The sequence below is a fragment of the Acomys minous genome (genome assembly GCF_964271855.1).
Source record: "Acomys minous genome assembly, chromosome: 12".
NCBI lineage: Eukaryota > Metazoa > Chordata > Mammalia > Rodentia > Muridae > Acomys > Acomys minous.
This window is the reverse complement of record NC_140493.1, coordinates 61,038,646-61,059,135: the sequence shown is the minus strand read 5'-3', so window position 1 is coordinate 61,059,135 and position 20,490 is coordinate 61,038,646. Positions and strand designations below refer to the sequence as shown.

Here is a 20,490-nt window from a genome sequence, read left to right as displayed (position 1 = left end):
AATAACCAAGCAAGAAGCATGACTCCACCGTGGCCACCGCCTCAGCTCCCGCCTCCAGCTTCCTCCCCTGCTTGAGTTCCTGTCCTTTGGTCATGCACAGAAACGTGCAAGTGTAAGCTGAATAAACTCTTTCCTCTCCACCTTGGTTTTTAGTCGTGGCGTTTCATGACTAAGACAAGTTGGGCCCAATGTAATAGGGTACTGCTGTGACAAATCTGACCATGTTTTGGGAGGATGATGAAGGGACTTATGAACTTTTGGTTAGAAAAGCCAGAGTGTTGAGGCCCTAGTGAATTTTTCCCCCCTCCCCCGAGATAGGGTTTCTCTTTGTAGGCCTGGCTGTCTTGGACTTTGTAGACCAGGCTGGCCTTGAACTCATGAAGAACAGCCTGCCTCTGCCTCCCAAGTGCTGGGAGTAAAGGTGTGTGCCACCATGCCCAGCTCAGTGGGTTGTTCTTTAGGAGCTCAGCAGACAATGTTGAGAGCAGTGCAGAGAATGGCGGTCAGGCTTGTATTGCTTCAGAGTTAAGTTTATAGGCTCTATCAGGAGTATTTGCCGTTCTGAACTAAGATTCTGTCATTCTGGCCAGCTGGGGCTGAAGAGTCAGCTGGGGCTGAAGAGTACCACTGGGGTGAAATTTCTAGGAAGTGTTTCCTAAGAGCAGAGGCTGTGTTCCAAAGACAGCCATGGCTGTACTGAGTGCTGGCAGCCAAGCTTAACAGTGTAAGAGTCACCCAGGTGGTGCTGGCTTTGAAGGCATGAAGGGGTCATGAAGAGCAGCTGACACATGGCACCAGGAGAGGCCACTGGTGACGGTGCAGCCTCAGTGGCACTGGAAGGCCCAGGGCTGAAGGTCATGCAGAGAAGGTGAGGCTGGGAACCACGTAGAGAGCCTGTGAGGGGCTATTGGCGGAAGTGCAGCCCAGGTACAGCAGAAACCCCAGCGTTCTGGAGATGCCAGGAGCACGGGATGAGCACCAAGAACAGCAGCAGCAGTGGAGGGAGCCAGCGGAGCCCAGAAGACAAGCTGTGTGCTGCAGAGGGCAGCGCTGGAAAAGTGACCCAAGCTCTGTGAGGCGTCCAGATGATCGTGAGTGGATCCCAGACACTGGACAGTTGGAGTTTGATTTTGCTTTGCTTTGATTGTGACTGCGCCCTGATTTTTCCCTCTTGAAGTAACAAAGTATTGGGTTTATTTTTTATTTTACTGGAGCCCACAATTGAAAGACTTTGGATTTTAAAAGAAACTGGCTATTTTTAAGGAGACTGAAGACTCTTTTCTTTTCTCTCACATTACATCTTGACTGCAGCTCTCCCTAACTCCCCGTCCCCAAGCTCCCCTCTCCCACAGATCCACCCCCTTCACGTCCCTTCAGCAAAGAGCAAACCCCTAAGGGACATCAACAAACTACAATAAGTAACACCGGTACATACCACCACATCAAAGTGTGGATGGAGCAACCCAGGAGGAAGAAAAGTGTCCCACATGCAGGCAACAGTCAGAGACAGCCCCGCTCCCACGGTTAGGAATCCCATAAGAACATCAATCTACCCAGCCATAACATATACGCAGAGGACCCAGGTCAGACCCCTACAGGCTTCCTGATCTTTGTGAGCCCCCAAGAGTTCCAGTCAGTTGATTCTGTGGGGTTCCTGACATCTCTGGTTCCTCCCATCCTTCCTCCCCCTCCTCTGCAGGACTCCTGGGCTGTGGGTCTCTGCGTCTGCTGCCATCCATCAGTTGCTAGATGATGCGTCTCCGATGATAATTATGCTGGGCTCTGGTCCCAGAACACGCTGCGGGCAGGACAAACTGTAGGCCAAACGTTTTGTGGCTGGGTTGGTGAGGAACTGAAATTTTAATGTGTTTGAATTTGTAAAGACAATGCGACTTTTAAAGTTATTCGTTTTTACTGTGAGATCTTGTGAATAAACAGGAAAGGAAAGGTTGTGGCTTAATACTGATATGTTTGTGCATCAAGTTGACAAAGGGTCAGTGTACTGGCTGGCTTTGTGTGTCAACTTGACACAAGCTAGAGTCATGAGAGAGGAAGGAGCCTCAGCTGAGGAAATGCCTCCATCAGATCCAGCTCTAAGGCATTTTCTCAATCAGTGGTCAAGGGGGGAGGGCCAGCTCATCCTTGGGCTGGTGGTCCTGCTTCAATAGGAAAGTGGGTTGAGTGAGCTTTAAGGAACAAGCCAGTAAGCAGTGCCCCCTTCATGACCTCTGCATCAGGTTCCTGCCCTGCCTTTCTTAGGTGAAAATAATAGCATTGTACAAGTGTAAGCTGAACAAACCCTTTTCTCCCCCGCCAAAAAAACTTTAAAAAGAACAGAAAGGAAAATTACCAACCACTCTCTATGTGTCAAATAACTTTTTTTTTTAAAATCAGACAGAGACTGAGTGGACGGCTCAGTGAGGAAGGCACCTGCTTCACAAGCTGAGGACCTGAGTTTGAATCCCCAGAAATCACATGTCATTAGACACAGAAGTACCCACACCTGCAATCCCAGTGCTCTGATGGTGAGATGGAGGGCAAGGCCAGGGGAATTCTTGGAAGCTCACAGGCCAGCTGGTATGACATACATGGCAGAAAAAAAAAAAACCAAGATCACCGTCTCAGACAAGCAAAGGGTGAGGACCAACACCCACGTTATCCTCTGATCTGCACTCACTTGCCCACCTTCACATGCACACATACACAAACACAAAATGCATAAACAACTATAGACAGTACCTGCTGCTCCAGACTCCTGGCTGTAACTAATGGACAAAGAACGTATAGTTCTTAAGCGTAAACTTTGAGCTCTCTCCTGTCGAGCAGCATCACAGGTCTGGTTTGGATGCCAGATCTGTTTACAATGGTAGCAAAACTCCGTTCCACAGCCTTCTCGCCCACAAGTTAATTTAGGACAGCTGGCACATCCAAATGCTATCACAGCATATCTTGAAAGAAAAGAAAATGATTTAAAATGTGACATAAAATTCAGTAAAAATTTTAAAAGCAACCAACTAAAAAGGTACTCAGGAAGCACTTTTCATATATGCATTAATAAAATGATAAACCCTAAACAATCTAACCAACATGAAAATAAGAGAAAAATGACAGTTTATGAATGAAACTATATAAATACCTCTAAAGAATTCTAAATTCTTTACTCTCAAATTTTAGGCAAGTGTGGAGGTGCATGTCTTTAATCCCAGCATGCAGAAGCCAGCTTGGTCTACATAGGACCCCACATAGGGGTATGTGGGAAGAGTCTGTCTTCAACCAACCAACCAACAAGACAGTGTCATGTAATAATTTAACAAAAACAGACTTTTATTTGAACTAGAATAGATGGGGGAGGGGGACAGGAGTTGAATAAGAGATGAAGAGTACGTTTATGACTAGCCTTAATGCCTATTCTCTGAGTAAATATTTTTGATACTTTATATTTGGGTAGTTAGACATCTCCCCAGAGAAATTAAAATCTCTTCACATCAGCTTTCTTAGCAGGTGTATCATAACAGGCCAACGGGAAAAGGCCCAGATGTCCATCAACCAGCACATGATTAAACTGCGCTACATACATGCACACTATAGAATACTACTCAAGAATCAAAACAAATGATTGACGCAAGGAAAAGATGAACAAATCTCTGGGAGAGTATATTTAGCTAGAAAAGAAAAAGTCAACTTTATAAAGTTACAAACTATGTGCCTCTGCTGAGTATGAGTAACACTTGAAATGTCGACAAGGCTTTAGACATGGAGAGTAGATTAATGACCGCCAGGGTTCAAGGGAGAGAGTGGAAGGATGACAAGAGGGATTGTTGCCTTTGAAAAATTTTTGGTTATTTTTGTTATTTTGTTTTGTTTTGTTTTAAATTTGTGACAGGGTCTTACTAAATTGCTGCCCCCTGAACTGTCTATTCGTCAGGCAGACCTTGAACTTCCTCCGCTAGCTGGTACTGTGAGGCATGACCAGCTGGCTTTAACTGGCAGCAGCACGAAAGCCTGCGATATCCTTGACTGATGGTAGGCACACAAATCCACACCTGATAAAAATTCCGTGTAACTAAACCCAGCCCACATACACTAGCTAGTGCATCTAACGGGAAACCCACGTAAAGCCAGTAGACTGTGTGGGGATCTGAATGACATGTGCTGCCCCACCCCCGCAGTCACAGGCATTTGAACACTTAGCCCCTGTTTGCGGTACTGCTGGGTAGGGTTAGTTAGGGTTCGGCCTTGCTGAAGGAAGCCCATCATGGATGGTGTGCCTTAAGGTTTTTGCTCTCTCTGCTTGCTGCTCTCAGCAGTTCCTCCCGCCCTCACTGCCGGCTGCCGCCTCCCCACTATGATGGCAACGAATGCATCCCTGGGCTTGGTGCTTTTATCCTAACAACAGAAAAGTAACTGGTACGCTGTATCTACACCAGTATCTTTTTATGGCAGAAGTGACCATCACACTGTGAGACTGTTCTACAGCTTTGTAAACTTTGGTGCTGGGGGAGGAGGTCAAACTGTGAACGATACACAGGAGCAGCTCCATTGCTCTAAGTTCACACACATACAAACAATTGTACACATTAACTGTCAAGACCTAGAGCTTTCTAGCTCTCTTTGAAAGCAGTATCAAATAAATCTATTAATATCTAGGCTTTTGTTTGTAAAATACCAAACATTTCCTGGAAAGTTAGGGAGTTTTGGTGTTCCTCTTGTTACTGGCAACAAAAATTTTGTTACTGTATAGCTAAATTTACATAATCCCCATAAGTTTGTTTTCTTAGCAACAGAATTTACTGAATTAGTTGTTCCTATTTTGTTTTCTCTTAGTGTTAATTTCTCTACTGTAAGGTGAATTCAATTTCAATAGATAATGTGGCAAATAAAAAATATCCATGTATATTTTCTTGTTCTTTTTCCTTTTCCTTTAATAACTACCTCTGTGATCTGCCCTGTTTTTGTCTGGACCCTCAGATTTACTATCCTAGTTTATAGTTTATGCTAGCCAGTTTCTGACACTTCACTAAATAACGTGTGTCCTGAGGTTCCATGAAAAACACTCAGAAAACCACATTCTTCCTCTACAAGGTCTGTACAGCAGACATCATTCCTCAGTGTTTGAAGTATTTTATGGGGGCATCAGATACAATGTTTTTTGGTTCTGGTTTTTTGTTTTTTGTTTTTTTTTTTTTTTAGTCAGGGTCTCTCTGTGTAGCCTTGATTGTCCTGGACTCCCTTTGTAGGCCGGGCTGGCCTCAAACTCGCAGTGATCCACCTGCCTCTGCCTCCAAGTGCTGGGATTAAAAGCGTGCACCACCACGCCCGGCTCTTGAGGTGGGGTCTTACGCAGCCCTGGCTGAGGATGACCCTGAACTTCTGACTGTCCTGCCTCCCCTTCCCAAGTACTAAAGTTATAGGCATGCGCCAACATGCTCCGTGTATTTGGTACTGGGGATCAGGCCCTGGCTTCATACATACTAGGCAAGCACCTGCTGAACTGTACCCGCAACCATTTATGTACTGTTAAAGTGTGCTTTTGTTGTAACAGAAACCATTTAATATCAGAAAACACAATTCTGATTGTGTCTGGGTCTTACACAACTAATGAATTAATGACTTACTGAGTAACTTTAAGTTTTTAAATGCTTTATATTACACAGTAACTAATGGTAGACACTTGTGCGTTTATAGATTTGCCTACACAGAAAATACTTAACCTTTTTCATTTAAAATTGGAGACTACAAACTGGATAAAAATCTGAAGATTTGGGGCTGGAGACATGGCTCAGTGGTTAAGAGCACTGCCTGCTCTTCCAAAGGACCTGGGTTCAATTCCCAGCACCCACATGGCAGCTCACAACTGTTTGTAACTCCAAGATCTGACACCCTCACACCAATGTACTTAAATTAAAAGTTAAATTTAAAAAAAATCTGAAAATTTACTCAACAAGTTTTTAAAAATACTAGTTTGATTCAGGCAATGAATTATGAAGCTATAATTTAACAAATTCACACCCTGGCTCTCCCTGGACCTATAATCAAATTTAGGGTTTTCATAAACTCTATTTATATAAGGTATGAGGTACTAATGGTGTGTTGCATTTTATTATTCGTAGATTTTACTATTCTTTCTAATAGTCTTGTATGTGTTTGCATGTGGTGTGTGTAGGGTATGTACATATACAATTTGGAAGCACATGCATTTGGAGTCAGAGGCTGATCTAGCTGTCTTCCTTCAAGAACTCCCCACTTAATGTATCTAGACTGGCTGGCCAATGAGCTTCAGGAACCACTGTCTCTGCTTCTCCCCCCCACCCCCCCAGCACTAAGACTCAGGTATGTCCGCCTCTGCACAGCTGCAGGTATAGCTTTTTAAATGGATTCTGGGGACCCAGACTCAGATCCCCACTGTTTGCAATCCAGTCATTTTATCAACAGAGCTAGCTAGTCACCACAGCTTTTCTATAATGGGCATATAACTTACTTAAAGGGCATATAACGCGTTTTCCTTAGTTCTAACAACTGAAGGTAATAAATGTATGGCATGCAGGCTGCTGTACATAATAATCAAATACATAGGCAAAATTGAGAAAATGACATTTGTTACTTAGACCATGAGGTAAATGAATAATTTAACTCCTGTGTGTGGCAAATCTTAAGACCTGAAGATATTCCCATATGAACATTAACACATCAATCTGTGGATAAAATGCCTTTCAAGGGGTCATTTGTTTATTACAACAAATAACCCTAACACTGAGCATTCTGTTATCCCCAAATAAAAACTGCTCATGGGTGGAGAAATCTGAATTTGCTTATGACTTAACCCTGTTCCCTACCATTTTACTAGTAGTTGTCTTCATAACATGCAAGTGAAAATTTAAGAGACAATTAAAACAACTTAAGATTTCTGACTTTTAATACTTAATATGGTATATACCTCCAAAATTTTTGTTGAGTGAATAAATTAATTGATATGTTAAGACTGTTCTTTAGACAAGAAAATTCTTATTTGTTTCAGAGAAAAACAAATTAAGAAAAGCCAAATGATATGTTCTTACCCACAGTCTGGAGCCGGACACCATCTACAGTCAGGATCTGCAACAAGCCACCGACGAAGCATAAATTCTTCATATTTTTCCATTAAGACATCGTCACTCAGTATCAAGCGAATGTCGTGGGGATTAAACCGTTCAGTACATTCTGGACAACTGATGTTAACTCTGCTTTCAGAGATTTCTATCCTTAGGTATTGTCGTAAGCAATCCACACAAGATCTATGGTGACATGTCATTATATCAGGAAATCTGTCTTTAGAATGCCTCAAAAGGCACAAAGGACATTCTATAAAGTCTCCAATCTGTTTGCTGATAGAAGTCAATCCATTGTCAGAAGAGGTATTCGTAGAGAAAATGGAGTTCTTATCAGTACACATTTCAGAATGAATACTTTCAATACTTGCAATTCCATCCACCCCACCATTGAGCTCCCTTGATTTGCGTTTGTTGTCCTTTTTCCTCCGAAAGAGGGAGCCTATTGAGATCCTTCTCTTCTTGGGTGCCTTTTTGACAGAAGGCAAGCTCACAGATGAAGCAGAAGACTGAAGATCTCTATCTGAACCCATTTGCCGATGTAAACTCATGTCTAAAATGTTCATCAGAATTGAGTCAGGGTCGGTGTTCATACACAGCCCTCATTATACTTAAAATTAACACTTGTTCTTGTATTCAGACTAAGCCATGATGTTAAAAGAAATTCTATGGCTCCTTCAGAGAATCTTGAAAAAGCTCAAAACTGTTGCCACAGATGTCCTAAAATGAAACAGAACAAAAAATTTAACTGTATTTTATATGTATATGTTTTTATAATCTTACAGGTTCTCTATGAAATTTTTAGCAACAATTTTCTATAACCACTAGCTTAAAAATTAAAGTCATTAGTCCACAGGAAAATACACAATGAATCCTGAAATAGCAATGAAGACATTCCTCAATCCTAATAAAAGATTTTCTAGCTAGGCACGGTGGCACACTCCTGTAATCTCAGTACTCAGGGAGGCAGAGGCAGGAGGATCTCTGTGAGTTTGAGACCAGCCTGGTCTGCAAGTGAGTCTAGGTCAGCCAAGGCTACAAAGAGAAACCCTGTCTCAAAACAAAATAAAACAAACAACAACAACAAAAAAGATTTTTCTACACTTGAGCTGAAGTAATCATTATGAAAGTCTTAGATAAATCTTGATGGCTATCACTGACTTAAATGATTCCTCACTGATTTTAATTTGTTTTTAATTGGGAATAAAATGTATGTGAAAACACAAAAAGCTAAGAATAACTTATATGATAATCTTGAAGAAAAACATTCTGGATAGAGGGTCTCTTACATTCCAGAAGTAATCACTTACTATAAATTTCTGAATTATGATAATGTGATATGTTATTAGGATAGTGACAGACCAAGGAACAGAACAGTCTTTTAAAAATCTTACATATTATATTTGATTTTTAATAAAAGTGACAATACTGAGCACCAGAATTTTTTTTTTTATTTGAGGGGGCTGGAGAGATGTCTCCGTGGTTAAGAGCACCCACATGGCAGCTCACAACTATCTGTAACTCCAAAATCTGACACCTTTACATAGACTTACATGCAGGCACTGAAAATAAATTATTTTTTAAAATTATGTGAGAAGGGATCAATAATTTGACTACATAAAAGCATTTGCCACACAAGCCTGACGACCTGAGTTCTAGTCTTGGAACACACATGGTGGAATGAGGGAACTGCCTCCTGAAAGCTCCTCTGAATTCATGCATTCACCATGTCACATGAACATGGAAACACACAAGCAACAATAATAAAATAATTTTTAAAAATCAAGTACAGCAAATTCACAAATTTAAATGTGAAGCTTTTAGAAGGAAAAGGAGAGTATTTTAACAAAAAGACTTCTTTTTTTAATGATTTATTTATTTATTATGTATACAGTGTGCCTGCCTGCTAGAAGAGGGCACTAGATCTCATTATAGATGGTTGTGAGCCACCATGTGGTTGCTGGGAATTGAACTCAGGACCTTTGGAAGACCACCAAGTGCTCTTAACCTCTGAGCCATCTCTCCAGGCCCCCAGAAGACTTCTTAAGTAGAGTATTACAAATGCTAACCATAAAATAAAGGACGGCTAAATAGTAAAAATAAAGGCAACAGACAAGGTATAGGAGAAGACATGTGCCACGACACAAATACCCAATAAAAGAACAGTGTCCAGAACAGGTAAAGAGCACTTACAAGTACATGAAAGTAGACAGCCCCAGAGAAAAGTGAGCAGAGAGCACCAGAAGCACTTTACAAGAGCTAGTTAAATGTGCAACAGCATTAGTCATAGTTACAGCTACACAGAGAGCCCACGCCTAGGTGGCTAGAACTAGAGACTGGCAGTCAGGTGTTGGCAGGGATTGGAGAGTGAACATTCTTTCATATTAGTGATGAGAAAGCAAGAGGGCAAACTGCTTTGGGAACTGTTCAACAACATCTACCAAGCTGGATACGGATTCCCAGCATTTTTAGTCCTAAACAAGACCACACATGCGATAAGCCAGGAGCCTTGTTTGGTAAAGAATAAGCTTCCTTGCTGTACAACAGTACCAGTAAGAAAACAGCGTAAAGCCCGAAAGCTACACAAAGACTCAAGCAGGTAATTTTGAGAATTACAAAAAATTAGGAAGACAGGAAATAATTCAACAACAGTCACAACCAAAGAAATAAAAATTCAAACATCAGATGCCATGTGAGGTCATATTAGATAACAATAAAACTTGTAAAGGGTTGATACTAATGGACCTCATAAGTCTTGCTAGAAGAATAAAGCACAATGCAGGGTAAGCCAGTTTAGCATTATTGATTAAACAGAAATACTGTTAAACCCAGGGGCCCTACATATAAATCAAGTAAGAATATAGCTATCTATTGCTGTATAGTTGGTAAAAGGGAGAAACTAGAAAAAAGTATTCAACTGGTACTTAAACGAATAAACTATCATTTAAATGTAAGCTATGGAAAGACAAGCAGAATGCTGAGAAATGACAATTGCAAAATAGTGGAATACAATCTTTGGTCTTTACTTTCTCTTTTAAATGTAAAATGTTCCCCCACCAATGGCTGCACAGTCCACTTAACAACCACTAACACTAAAGGCACTCTGTTAAACATCCTCACTGAAAAACAAACTCCTATAGGTTGCCTTCTGGCCCCGTCCCAACTGAAACCATGTTCTCTGTTGCTTATCATGTTATGAAGGAAGTAACACTTACTTTTATTTTCCTAAAATTGTATTTATTTACTTATTTAGTTTTGGGGGGGTTGTGTTTGTTCTGTTTTGTTTTGGGGTACTCGTGTAGCCCCACCTGTCCTGGAACTCACTCTGTAGACCAGGCTGGCCTCAAGCTCACACATACATGCTACCATATGTTGCTTTTTTTTTTTAATTAGGTGTATGTTTGTATAACTGTGTATATGCATGTGTATGCAGGAGGCCACTGTGGCCAGAAGAGGCCATCAGATTCTCTGGAGCCCAAGTTACAGGCAGTTATTATGTGCCTCCTCACATGGGTGCTGGGAATTCAAATCTTGTAAAAGAATAGTAAGTACTCTTAATTGCTGAGCTAACTCTCCAGTCCCAAGACTTATTTTTTAAAATCCACACAATTTAATGCCTACCCTTTGCAGAAATGATCCAAGGGAATTATCTAAAACCTGTGACTGAAATGCCTGGGTTGCAAGGACCCCAGTAGGGTCTCTCTGTTGAAGCCTTGCCCTCCCTGTGCTGACCACTAAGGCTGTCAATATTAACAAGATACACATACTTCCCATAGGGACTTTAGTGATCTAAAGAAACATATTATCTACATGCCAATCGTAATTATAACCCTTTAGTCATAAAATTTGCCTGTTTGTATTAAAATATCTCAATTTTCACAAAACATAGAAAAGCATCTTTGAGAAAATTTAGCCAATGATAGCCTAATACAGAATTCATTTAAAAAAAATCTTGCAAGCCACAGATGAACAAGATTAAGTAGAGACCTATGTAACAGCAAACTCAGAAGATGTAGTCAGTGTTTCATCCTCCACCCCAGAAGAACACAAGCAGCACAGTTTTTCTCTCCTGAATGCTTAGCAATTCACAAATTTTAGCCATAAACAGTTTCATTATTCTCCTTTTACAGATGGAAAAAGTTATTCAGAAATTATCAGACTTATGGTTTCATTATCAGATCTCCTAGGCATGCATGTGTGTATACAGATATATACATACATATATAAAACTTCACACACACACACACACACACACACACACACACACACACACACACACATTCCAATGACTTCAATCATGGCTTTAAAAGACTAACATAAGGTCCACTGGATTACAGACTACACTATATAAGATCCTAGGTATTGCTAGGCAGTACGCCGTGCTTTTAGTCCTAGAACTCAGGAAGCAGAGTGAGCCTGGTCTACGGAGTGAGTTACCGGACAGCCAGAGCTACATAGTGAGACCCTGCTTCAAAAACCAAACTAAACAAAACAACAACAACAACATCCTAGGTGTGGGGCTAGGTTATTGAATAAGCGCACTTGCTACACAATTATGTGGACCCGATTTTAGATCTCTATATAGAAAGCTAGGGGTGGCTACTTGACCTACAATCCCAAAACTGGGGCGAGGGAGTAGAGACAGGACCACTGGGACTTGCGGGCCTCCCCCCAGCTAAAAAACGGTAAGCTCCAGGTTCAGCTGCAGACGTCTAGCTCAAGGAAGTGAGGCAGTGTGCAATAAAGAATGTGAGTGTCCTCTCCAACCTCTGTGTGCATGCATGGGCACACATGTACATACATTAGGTCATGGATGCTGCCCTTGTACAGGGGACCAATGCCTTCCCTATCTGGTAACTTCCCTAAACTACAAACTTCCTAAAATGTAGCAGCCCCAAAGTAGAGTGGGATAACAGAATTAGCTTCTTAAATTACAGCCTTACACCCTATCTAGTACCTTCCCTAACGACTACTAACCGCGACTCCCTCTAAATGCACAGGCTCCGCCCCCACAGTTTAGAAAAGTAAGCAACCGTCTTTGCTGTGTGGGTTGCTTAAGCGAGCTCCCTTCACTGAGTGGCCCGCATTACCACGATACCCTCCTTAGCACACCTCTTTCTGTGACACCTGATATCTTTATTATTCACATCTCTCTCCATCTCCCCTCCCGGAAGGTGTTTGCACTGTACAGCAAATACGGAACCATTCTAGAATAAGAACAATGGTAAACAGCACAGAAAGATTCCAGGTTAGTTAAGCTACAAAATATTGACAACATGAAGAAGAGTAGCGAAGGCACAAAGAACTTGGCTGTTATATGCTAGAGCAGGATCTAAGTCAGCAGACTGCGAACAAACGATTAACTTAGTAATGTGTGAGCAGCAGGAGAGAGAAAGAGAGCCGGTGGTGAGCTTGCCCTCTGCTTGCGCTAGGCTGTCTCTCTCTCCCACCCGTGCACAGCAGAGTTCCTGGTTACCAAGCCTTCTGACCTCAGCCCAGGACTACCGCACTGCTTCCCCTGGTTCCTGGTCATTTGCAGTTCGACTGGAACTATACCCGTTTTTTTTCCTCATGGTCTATGTTTCATGGTCTATGTTTCTGTCTTCATAACTACATGAGCCAATTCCTCCTTAAAACAAACAAACAAAACCTTCTGTGTATCGGTAAAATCTGTTTCTCTGGAAAACCCTAATGTGTGCAACCTCCATGATATTAAAATCCTTATCTACTTAGATCCTTTCCCTAAGAATGAAAGTATGAATCAGTAATTAAAGATACTAGAAGAGCTTGGTTCCTGAGATACAGTGAAATAAAAGTAGACCCCAAACTATGTGCTTTCAGTTAAGTGTCTAAAATCACAAGTGTCACTTCTCAAACAGTGTTAACAAGGAACTCCATCATCTGTTAACAAAATAGTGAGATGTGGCTCTTCTTTTTCCACTTAGCACAATTCTAAACAATAAACTGTATATACTTTATAAACTGCTGTATATACTTTACTGCCTTTAAAAAGAAACTGGCTAGAGCTTTAGCTGTTCCGGTAGCACAGGAACCCTGGTGCCTCCTGCGCCTTTACTGCGCTTCAACCAAGAGAAGCAGGCCAGGCTGCCTTTCTAACCTCCAGCCAGTGCTTACACTCCCTCCCTTCATTCTGTCATCTGTCTCTTGTGCAATGTGTGGAACTGAGAAACGGAATGAGCCCACAGAGCTGGTGAACTGAGGCTGAGCTAGACGGACCACAAGGAGCTCAACGTCAGCCTCGTCTACACAGTGAGATCCAGTGGCAGCCAGGGCTACAGTCCCCATTTCAAAACAATAAGAGGAGGAGGAGGAAAAAGAAATGAAACGGCCCCAAACAAAGGTGTCTGTGCCATGTATAAAAGCCACATGTCCTAGTAAAAGTACTGATCACTTTTAAGATTTACGTGTGTGTGTGTGCGCATGCGTGCCACCCACATGTATGAGGCTAAAAAGAAGGTGTGTCCCGCCCCCCCATCCCCAAGCTGGGAACTGGAAAAGCAGTGACTGATTCTTAACTCCTGAGCCATCTCTCTAGCCCCCTGACTAGGTTTGTTTTGACACAACGTGAACGCATATAACTTAACCAGTTGTTTTCTTACACTTTGTAAACATTACAAAAGTTGAACAGATCAGCTGGAATACCTAACCAACATTTACAATACTTATTTAAATAAAAATGCATTCTAGATCTTAAATACTCAATTTATAAACCAAGTATCCTACAGCCAGAAGGCTCAATCTACACAGATTTAAGAAAAGTTGTTTCAGTCACAGTCCTAGTAAAAGCAAAAGCTGGTGCTGGAGAAATGGCTCAGCAGTTAAAAACCCTGGCTCCGTGCAGAGAGCCCAGGTGCTATTCCCATCATCCGCATGGCTGTTCACAGCTAGCTATCCATGCAGCTCGTTTCCAGGACCTCTGCAGGCACCAGGCACAAAACACCCAAACACATAAAAATAAAGAAGTCAAATCTTAAGGGGAAAAGGCATTCTCAAAGAGGTAACTAAAGGGTGCACTTAGGAGTCAAGGGTAGGGTTAAATATGAAAATTCAATAAAGACAAAGCTACTACCATCCCTTAGGCAGAAGCACAAAGGAAGGTGATAACCAACAGCACTCAAAGGAATAAATGCCCACCTTTTTCTCCTCTGGATCCAATATCCAATATCCTACTATGGCCTCAAATTTGGCTAAACTTAACTAAAAACCAAGAAGAGGACAACTGAGGTAAGTCTCAGAAGCCAACCCCCTGGAGCACAAAGCAGGACAGAGAAGGGCGAATTGTTCTGAGGACTGGAGCAATGGCTCAGCAGTTAACAGTACTTGCTGCTCTTGCAGAGGACCCGTCTTCAGCACCAGCACCCATATAATAGCTCATAACTCCAGTTTCAAGGGTTCTGTCTTCTGACCTCCACCCTTCAGAGGCACACATATAGGTGTGGTGCACATGTGGTATAGAAAAACATTCATGTACATAAAGTAGAAATAACTGTCCTGGGATCAGTATGTAGACCAGGCTGACCTTGAACTCACAGAGATCTACCAGCCTTTGCCTCCTGGGTGCTGGGATTAAAGACAGGCGCCACCACATCCCACACACAATTTTGAAAGTGGGACCTGGAGGGTGTGGTGGGGGTGGCAAACAAAAAACACCTCAGCATCAGAAGAGAACTTGGGAGTCAAGACCTCAGCCATTTCTAGTGACAAAATACTCTAGGAGGAGTCTGTGATCTCCATTATAAATACGGACATCAATTCCTCCAAACAAAGTGACAAGGATAATGCGAAATCAACCTCTGATAAAAGTATCTAATGAAACCTAACATAGTAACTCAGTGAAATATAAGATGTTATGTCTCACTAGTACTTTACACAAAGGGTGGCTTATAGAAAAATAGTATTTGTTCAATAAATAAGTGCTTTGGGTTTGCTACTGCTGCTGTGTCCTTATTATACCAGTCTTTCTACCTGTACATTTTTAAATTATAAAAACAATCTTTTTACCACGCAGGTGCCATCGAATACAATATGTTAAGTATGTTAAGTACTGACACTATAAGATTTCCAGAATTACAGATTAAAAGTACCCTGCTGGTAAACCTCTCCTAATCGTCTAACCTAAATGACTTATAATTCATTAGAGGTAACTTTAGAAATGAGGAAGGCTAGGTAAAAATGTCTGCAGACCAGGGCCAGGGAGACGGCTGTTAGTGAGTTCATTCCCTAGAAATCAAAGTTTAAAAAAGCATAGTATGCTGGTGAGCTCATCTCCTGCCCCCTCCAAGTATACACCCAGACAAAAAGTTTAGAGACTAAAATAATACTTCAAGAGAAAATTCCTGGTGGAGGGCTTTCCCTTACAATATTGAAACCTATTAGTGTCAGATATCTTTTTAAATTTATATTCAACTGTACAGCAATTTTCTTTTTTTAGATTTCAGTATATGAGCATATATATACATACACACACATATATATGTATGTGTATATATATATGTATGTATGTGTGTGTATATGTGTACACTCTCTTCATGCACATCAGATACTATTACAGATGGTTGTGAGCTACATGTAGTTGCTGGGAACTGAACTCAGGACTTCTAGAAAGCAGCTAGTGCTCTTAAATGCTGAGCTATCTCTCTAGCCCTGTACAGCAATTTTCAAGAAGAAATCTTACAATTCACCTCTTGTCTTTATGACCCCCGTATACTTAGAAAAGGCTTATCCATTTCTTTTAAAATTCACAGACTGGTGATAGCTAAGTGAGTCAGGCACTTGGCACCAAGGTGGACAACTGCAGCTCAATCCCTGGAGCACACACAGTAGAAGGAGAGACCCTCCACTATGGCCATGGCACAAGCAACCACCCACCACACAATAATTAAACAAATGTAATTTAATGAGTCTTTTTTGGGGGGTAGGGGGTGGGGTCTCACTGTGTAGACCGGGGCTGGCCTAGACTTGCTTTGTAGACCAGGCTGGCATCAAACTCAGAGCTGCTTGGTTCTGCTTCTCAAGCACTTGAAAAATATAAACTTCAAATAAATAAAATTCTATAGTCTTCTGCTACTTCTAAAGTTTATCTTTTCCTAAATTTTTGACTCATTCAGAAATTTTCATGTAAGCAAAAGATCAAACTTTTACTTCTAAATAGCTACCCATTTACTCTAACACTAACTATGGAATCTGCGAACTGCACACTGATAAAGCCATGTCTTAGTGTGTGAATCTCCTAAGATCTTTTAAGTGACATGGTGGTGCACGCCTTTAAGGCGAGTCCAGGACAGCCACTGCTGCACAGAGAAACCCTGTCTCAGGGGAAAGACATGGACATGGACTTGTAAATAAGCACCTGAAGTGACTAACATGTTTTGTTCCTGGTGCTTATTTCTCTCAATTTTTGCCACCATCTTTTATTATAGCAACAGTTCTTTTTGAGTAGAAAAAAAACCAGTAATTTCAATTTTTTGATTACTAAATAACTTTAAAATGTGTTTACAAATATCCCTACTTTTATCTGTTCACTTTTTTGCCCATTTTTACACTGAAAATTATTCCCTTCTGATTGAAAACATTCAATATTTACCTTATCCAAATATGTGATTTTCAATTTAGATGTTTTAAAATATAGGAATTAAGATTTTGATTGTCACATTTATCAAGCTCCTTTATAAATTGTTGTACTACTTTTCATGTTTACAAAATTTTCAGAGGGGTCAAGGAGAGGCTCAAAACGTGCTTGCCATCAAGTCTGATGACCTGAGTTCAATTCTGCAAGCTGTTCTTTGATCTTCACATTCATGTGCACTACACACCACTTTAAAAAAAAAAAAAGGGTAATTTTGTTTTTTCTGTGTAGCCTTGGCTATCCTGGACTCACTTTGTAGACCAGGCTGGCCTTGAATTCCTGGGGCTCATTTCTTCATGTGGATCTCGTATCATGCTCCCACAGGCTCAAACCTTTCTTTTGTGTTTCTTAATGTGCAGCTCTCACAGCAGTAAGCTGTTTTCATTAATTCCTCTATAGGCAATATGAACTTTTTTTCTTTTGGTTGCATTAATTTATATACATGGTATTAAGCACTGTATTGGTTTCTTTTCTTGTTGCTGAGATAAAATACCCAACCACAAAAGCAACTTATGAAAGGGTTTATTTTGGGTTCACAGATCAAGAATAAAGTTCATCATGTCAAGGAGTAAGGCAGCTGGCTGGCCTTCACATGCATGCGTGTGCATGTATAGTTCAAGAACTACATTCTTGAACGGTGAACCCAAAATAAACGTGCTGCCCTCATTCCAGGTAGGTCTTCTCTCTCTTTCTCTAAGAGCAACCTTATATGTAACCGGAGATGTTTCCATGACTCCAAATCCAACTCTAAGATGTGTCTAAAGTCTGTTTTCTTTGGATCAATCCTGTTTGAGATTCAGTGAACTTCTTGGAATTTAAGTTAATTCAAACAGATTAAGGAACGTACTTTAATGTTTTTAAGTCTATTGTCTCTCCTCCCTCTCCTTATGGAATTGTAATTATATGTTTGACAATTTAAGTTTGTCCAAATGGCCAATAGCTATGCTTGTTTTGTGTATCTCACCCCCCCATCATTAACTGGGCAATCTTTTATTATTCTATCTTCAATTTTATCAACCTTTTCTTTGCCACCTTCTATCTGCTATAGTTTCCACCCAGTATGTGTGTATGCATGTATGCCACAGGTATGTGAATGCACTCAGAGTCCCTAAAAGGATGCTGAGTCCCCAGAGCTGGAACTACATAGTTGTGAACTATTTGATGCTAGGTCCTTTGGATGAGCAGCAAGCACTATTACCCTGACCCCTGAGCCACCTCTGCAGCCTGAAATGGCTTTTCTAACCAGTACAGCCAGTCACTTAAATCTCTTGAAAGTAAATATAGTTTTCAGTCTTCTTACATTCATATAGCTAAGCCAGACAAACCTAACTCTAGTGACCTATTATTAAAAATGGAACAAATACCTTTACACTACTTAAATATGGGGGAAAGGGATAAATCATTAACATAGACAAGTATCCATTTTCAAAAACCCACTCCAAATTTGAGAAGCACAATTTTCCAAGGCCATATACGTGCCTTCTACCCCCCTAAGATACTTTCTACGATTTCCAGAAAGAGAAACTGGAAGTTCAGAACAAACGATTCCCAAATACTAAAGCCTCCCGAAAGAAATAGATACCTTAAACAGCTTCACACTCACCTGCCACATTTACCTGTTCAAGGCCAGTTCTTTACTAGAAAGTAGTAGAGCAGAATGGTGCTCTGTGGTTTTTAATCATATTCATTATAAATAATATTCATTACCCAATCAATTAGAAAACAGTAAGCTGCTATATAAGAAGGTAGTATTCATTCCATTGGGAAGATTTTTTTTTTGTAACGAGCAAACAATATATTGATAGGAAGGCAGTAGGTACTTAACTTCTAAGAGGCACTAACCTAAGGAAGAATTTGAGAAGCAGCCCAGCCACTAAGAAGCAGAGAGGGTCAGGGCTGGAGAGCTGGCTCAGAGGCTAAGAGCACTGACTGCTATTCCAAAGGTCCTGACTTCAATTCCCAGCAACCACATGGTGATCTGACACCCTCTTCTGTCCTGAAGGTGTACATGCAGGTAGGTAGAGCACTGTATACATAATAATAAATAAATAAATCTTTAAAAAAAAAAAAAAGCAGAGAGGGTCTCCTAAGATAGGTGGATAGTTAAAAGCCTGGAGCCATTTCACAAAATCTATTTAGGAGGAAACCTATCTTCTAGAGCTGGAGGTGGTGGGCGTTTCTATAGGGATGATGTGTAAAATCATGAGCACGGATAAAATCACCAAAGGAGTAAATCTAGAAAGGTAGGAAACTAGTCCTGTGGGATTTCAACATAAAGGTACAGTAGAAATGAGAAGGACTCAGTACAGGAGAGAGACAGGTGGCAGTGTAGCTCTAAGAATATTTTGTATGGCGAATTCCTTCCTGCAGAGACTCTTTGTCTTTTTTATTGTCGTCTTGCTAGTTATTCTTACTTGTTTTGTTGTTGTTGTTGTTTTTGTTTTGTGTTTGCCTTTTGAAGCTTACCCTTCCCAGCAAGTTTACTCACCTCCTCCCCCAAATATCAACTACACCTTAAAAGTGACGGGAAAAAGGGAACCAGCTGGGGAAAGGAGGAAAGACGGTGAGCAAAAGCAACAGTACACAATCTATTTCTTAACTTGTTGGGGCTGGACGGCATTGACACACTTCCCCTGGCAGTTCTAAGAAAGGCTTAGCATGTAACTGCCTAGTACATGATAATCGTGACTCGAGACAGAACGGCAGGTAAGCACAGAGCTCTGGCTTACTGAGGATTTTTGATTATGTATTAGTTTCCTGGGGTGCTGTCAAATCACCACAAACTACCAGTGCTTAACGCAAGAGGAACTGACTGTCTTAGTTCTGAGATTAGGGGCAGGGCTGCGCTCCCCTGTGCAGCTCTAGGGAAGAATCTACTCTGCATCACTCCAAGCTCAGTCCCTGTGGCCACACGGCCTCCTCTTCTTCCATGTCTTCTGTATTCCCTGCTTTCCCCCTTATAAGGGCATCTATCCCAGGATTTTGCAGCAGCCTGGACATCACTGTAACTGATTTCACACCATGGGGTGAGGAGGGTGTAGAGGTGGTAATAGGACACTCCATCATTGGGATGTCTTCTGTTGGACAAGGCACCACTGACAGAAGAGCTTTTCTGCAGAGTCTTGTCTGAGAAGCCAGGGTTTCACAGCCTAATTAACTCATCCCAATCCAGCGCCATAAAGGCAGCACTCTCCCGCATCCTACAGGCAGGGACAGAGAAGGAATGGGGCGCCGAGCAGAAGCCAGGTACCTTTCAACCAACTCAGCAGTCCTGCAATAGCAAGTGCCAATTCTGTATGTGACTTGGAAAGGTAAAAACAACAAAAAGTAAAAAATAAAAAAATAACTATCAAGATGATAATAAAAAAGACAAAGAGTCTCTGCAGGAAGGAACATTCCATACAAAATATTCTTAGAGCTATACTCTACTGTGAAAACGAAAGAATGTAAACTCACCTATTAATCACTGATTGTTTAATAATTAATAATAATTAATGACTAATTTATGATCTTATAAATGCTGAAATGACATTTTGGGTGTATTGGGCTAACCAAAATGTATTACAAAAAACAGTTTCACTTTATTTCTTCTACTTTCTTTCACTCCCCGTCCCCCCCCCCCCGACCCCCTCCACCCCTCCAACCCCGTGGCTGGTTTTGTCAAGACAGCATTTCTCGTGTAGCCCTGGCTGTCCTGAACTCACTTTGTAGACCAGGCTGTCCTGGAACTCACAGAGATCTCCCTGCCTCTGCCTCCCA

At 41.3% G+C, this 20,490-nt stretch overlaps 1 protein-coding gene across 1 annotated transcript in view; it reads right to left on the bottom strand.

Annotated features, from left to right (window-relative positions):
• Positions 1-20,490, bottom strand: part of RNF19A (ring finger protein 19A, RBR E3 ubiquitin protein ligase) — a 40,262-nt gene that overhangs the window by 13,765 nt on the left and 6,007 nt on the right. Inside the window, exons 2-3 of the mRNA XM_084803065.1 lie at positions 7,056-7,805; positions 2,740-2,948 (exon numbers count right to left, since the gene is read on the bottom strand). Of these exons, the coding sequence (XP_084659191.1) occupies positions 2,740-2,948; positions 7,056-7,678 (832 nt within the window). The 5' untranslated portion in view covers positions 7,679-7,805. The remainder of the gene's footprint in view (positions 1-2,739; positions 2,949-7,055; positions 7,806-20,490) is intronic.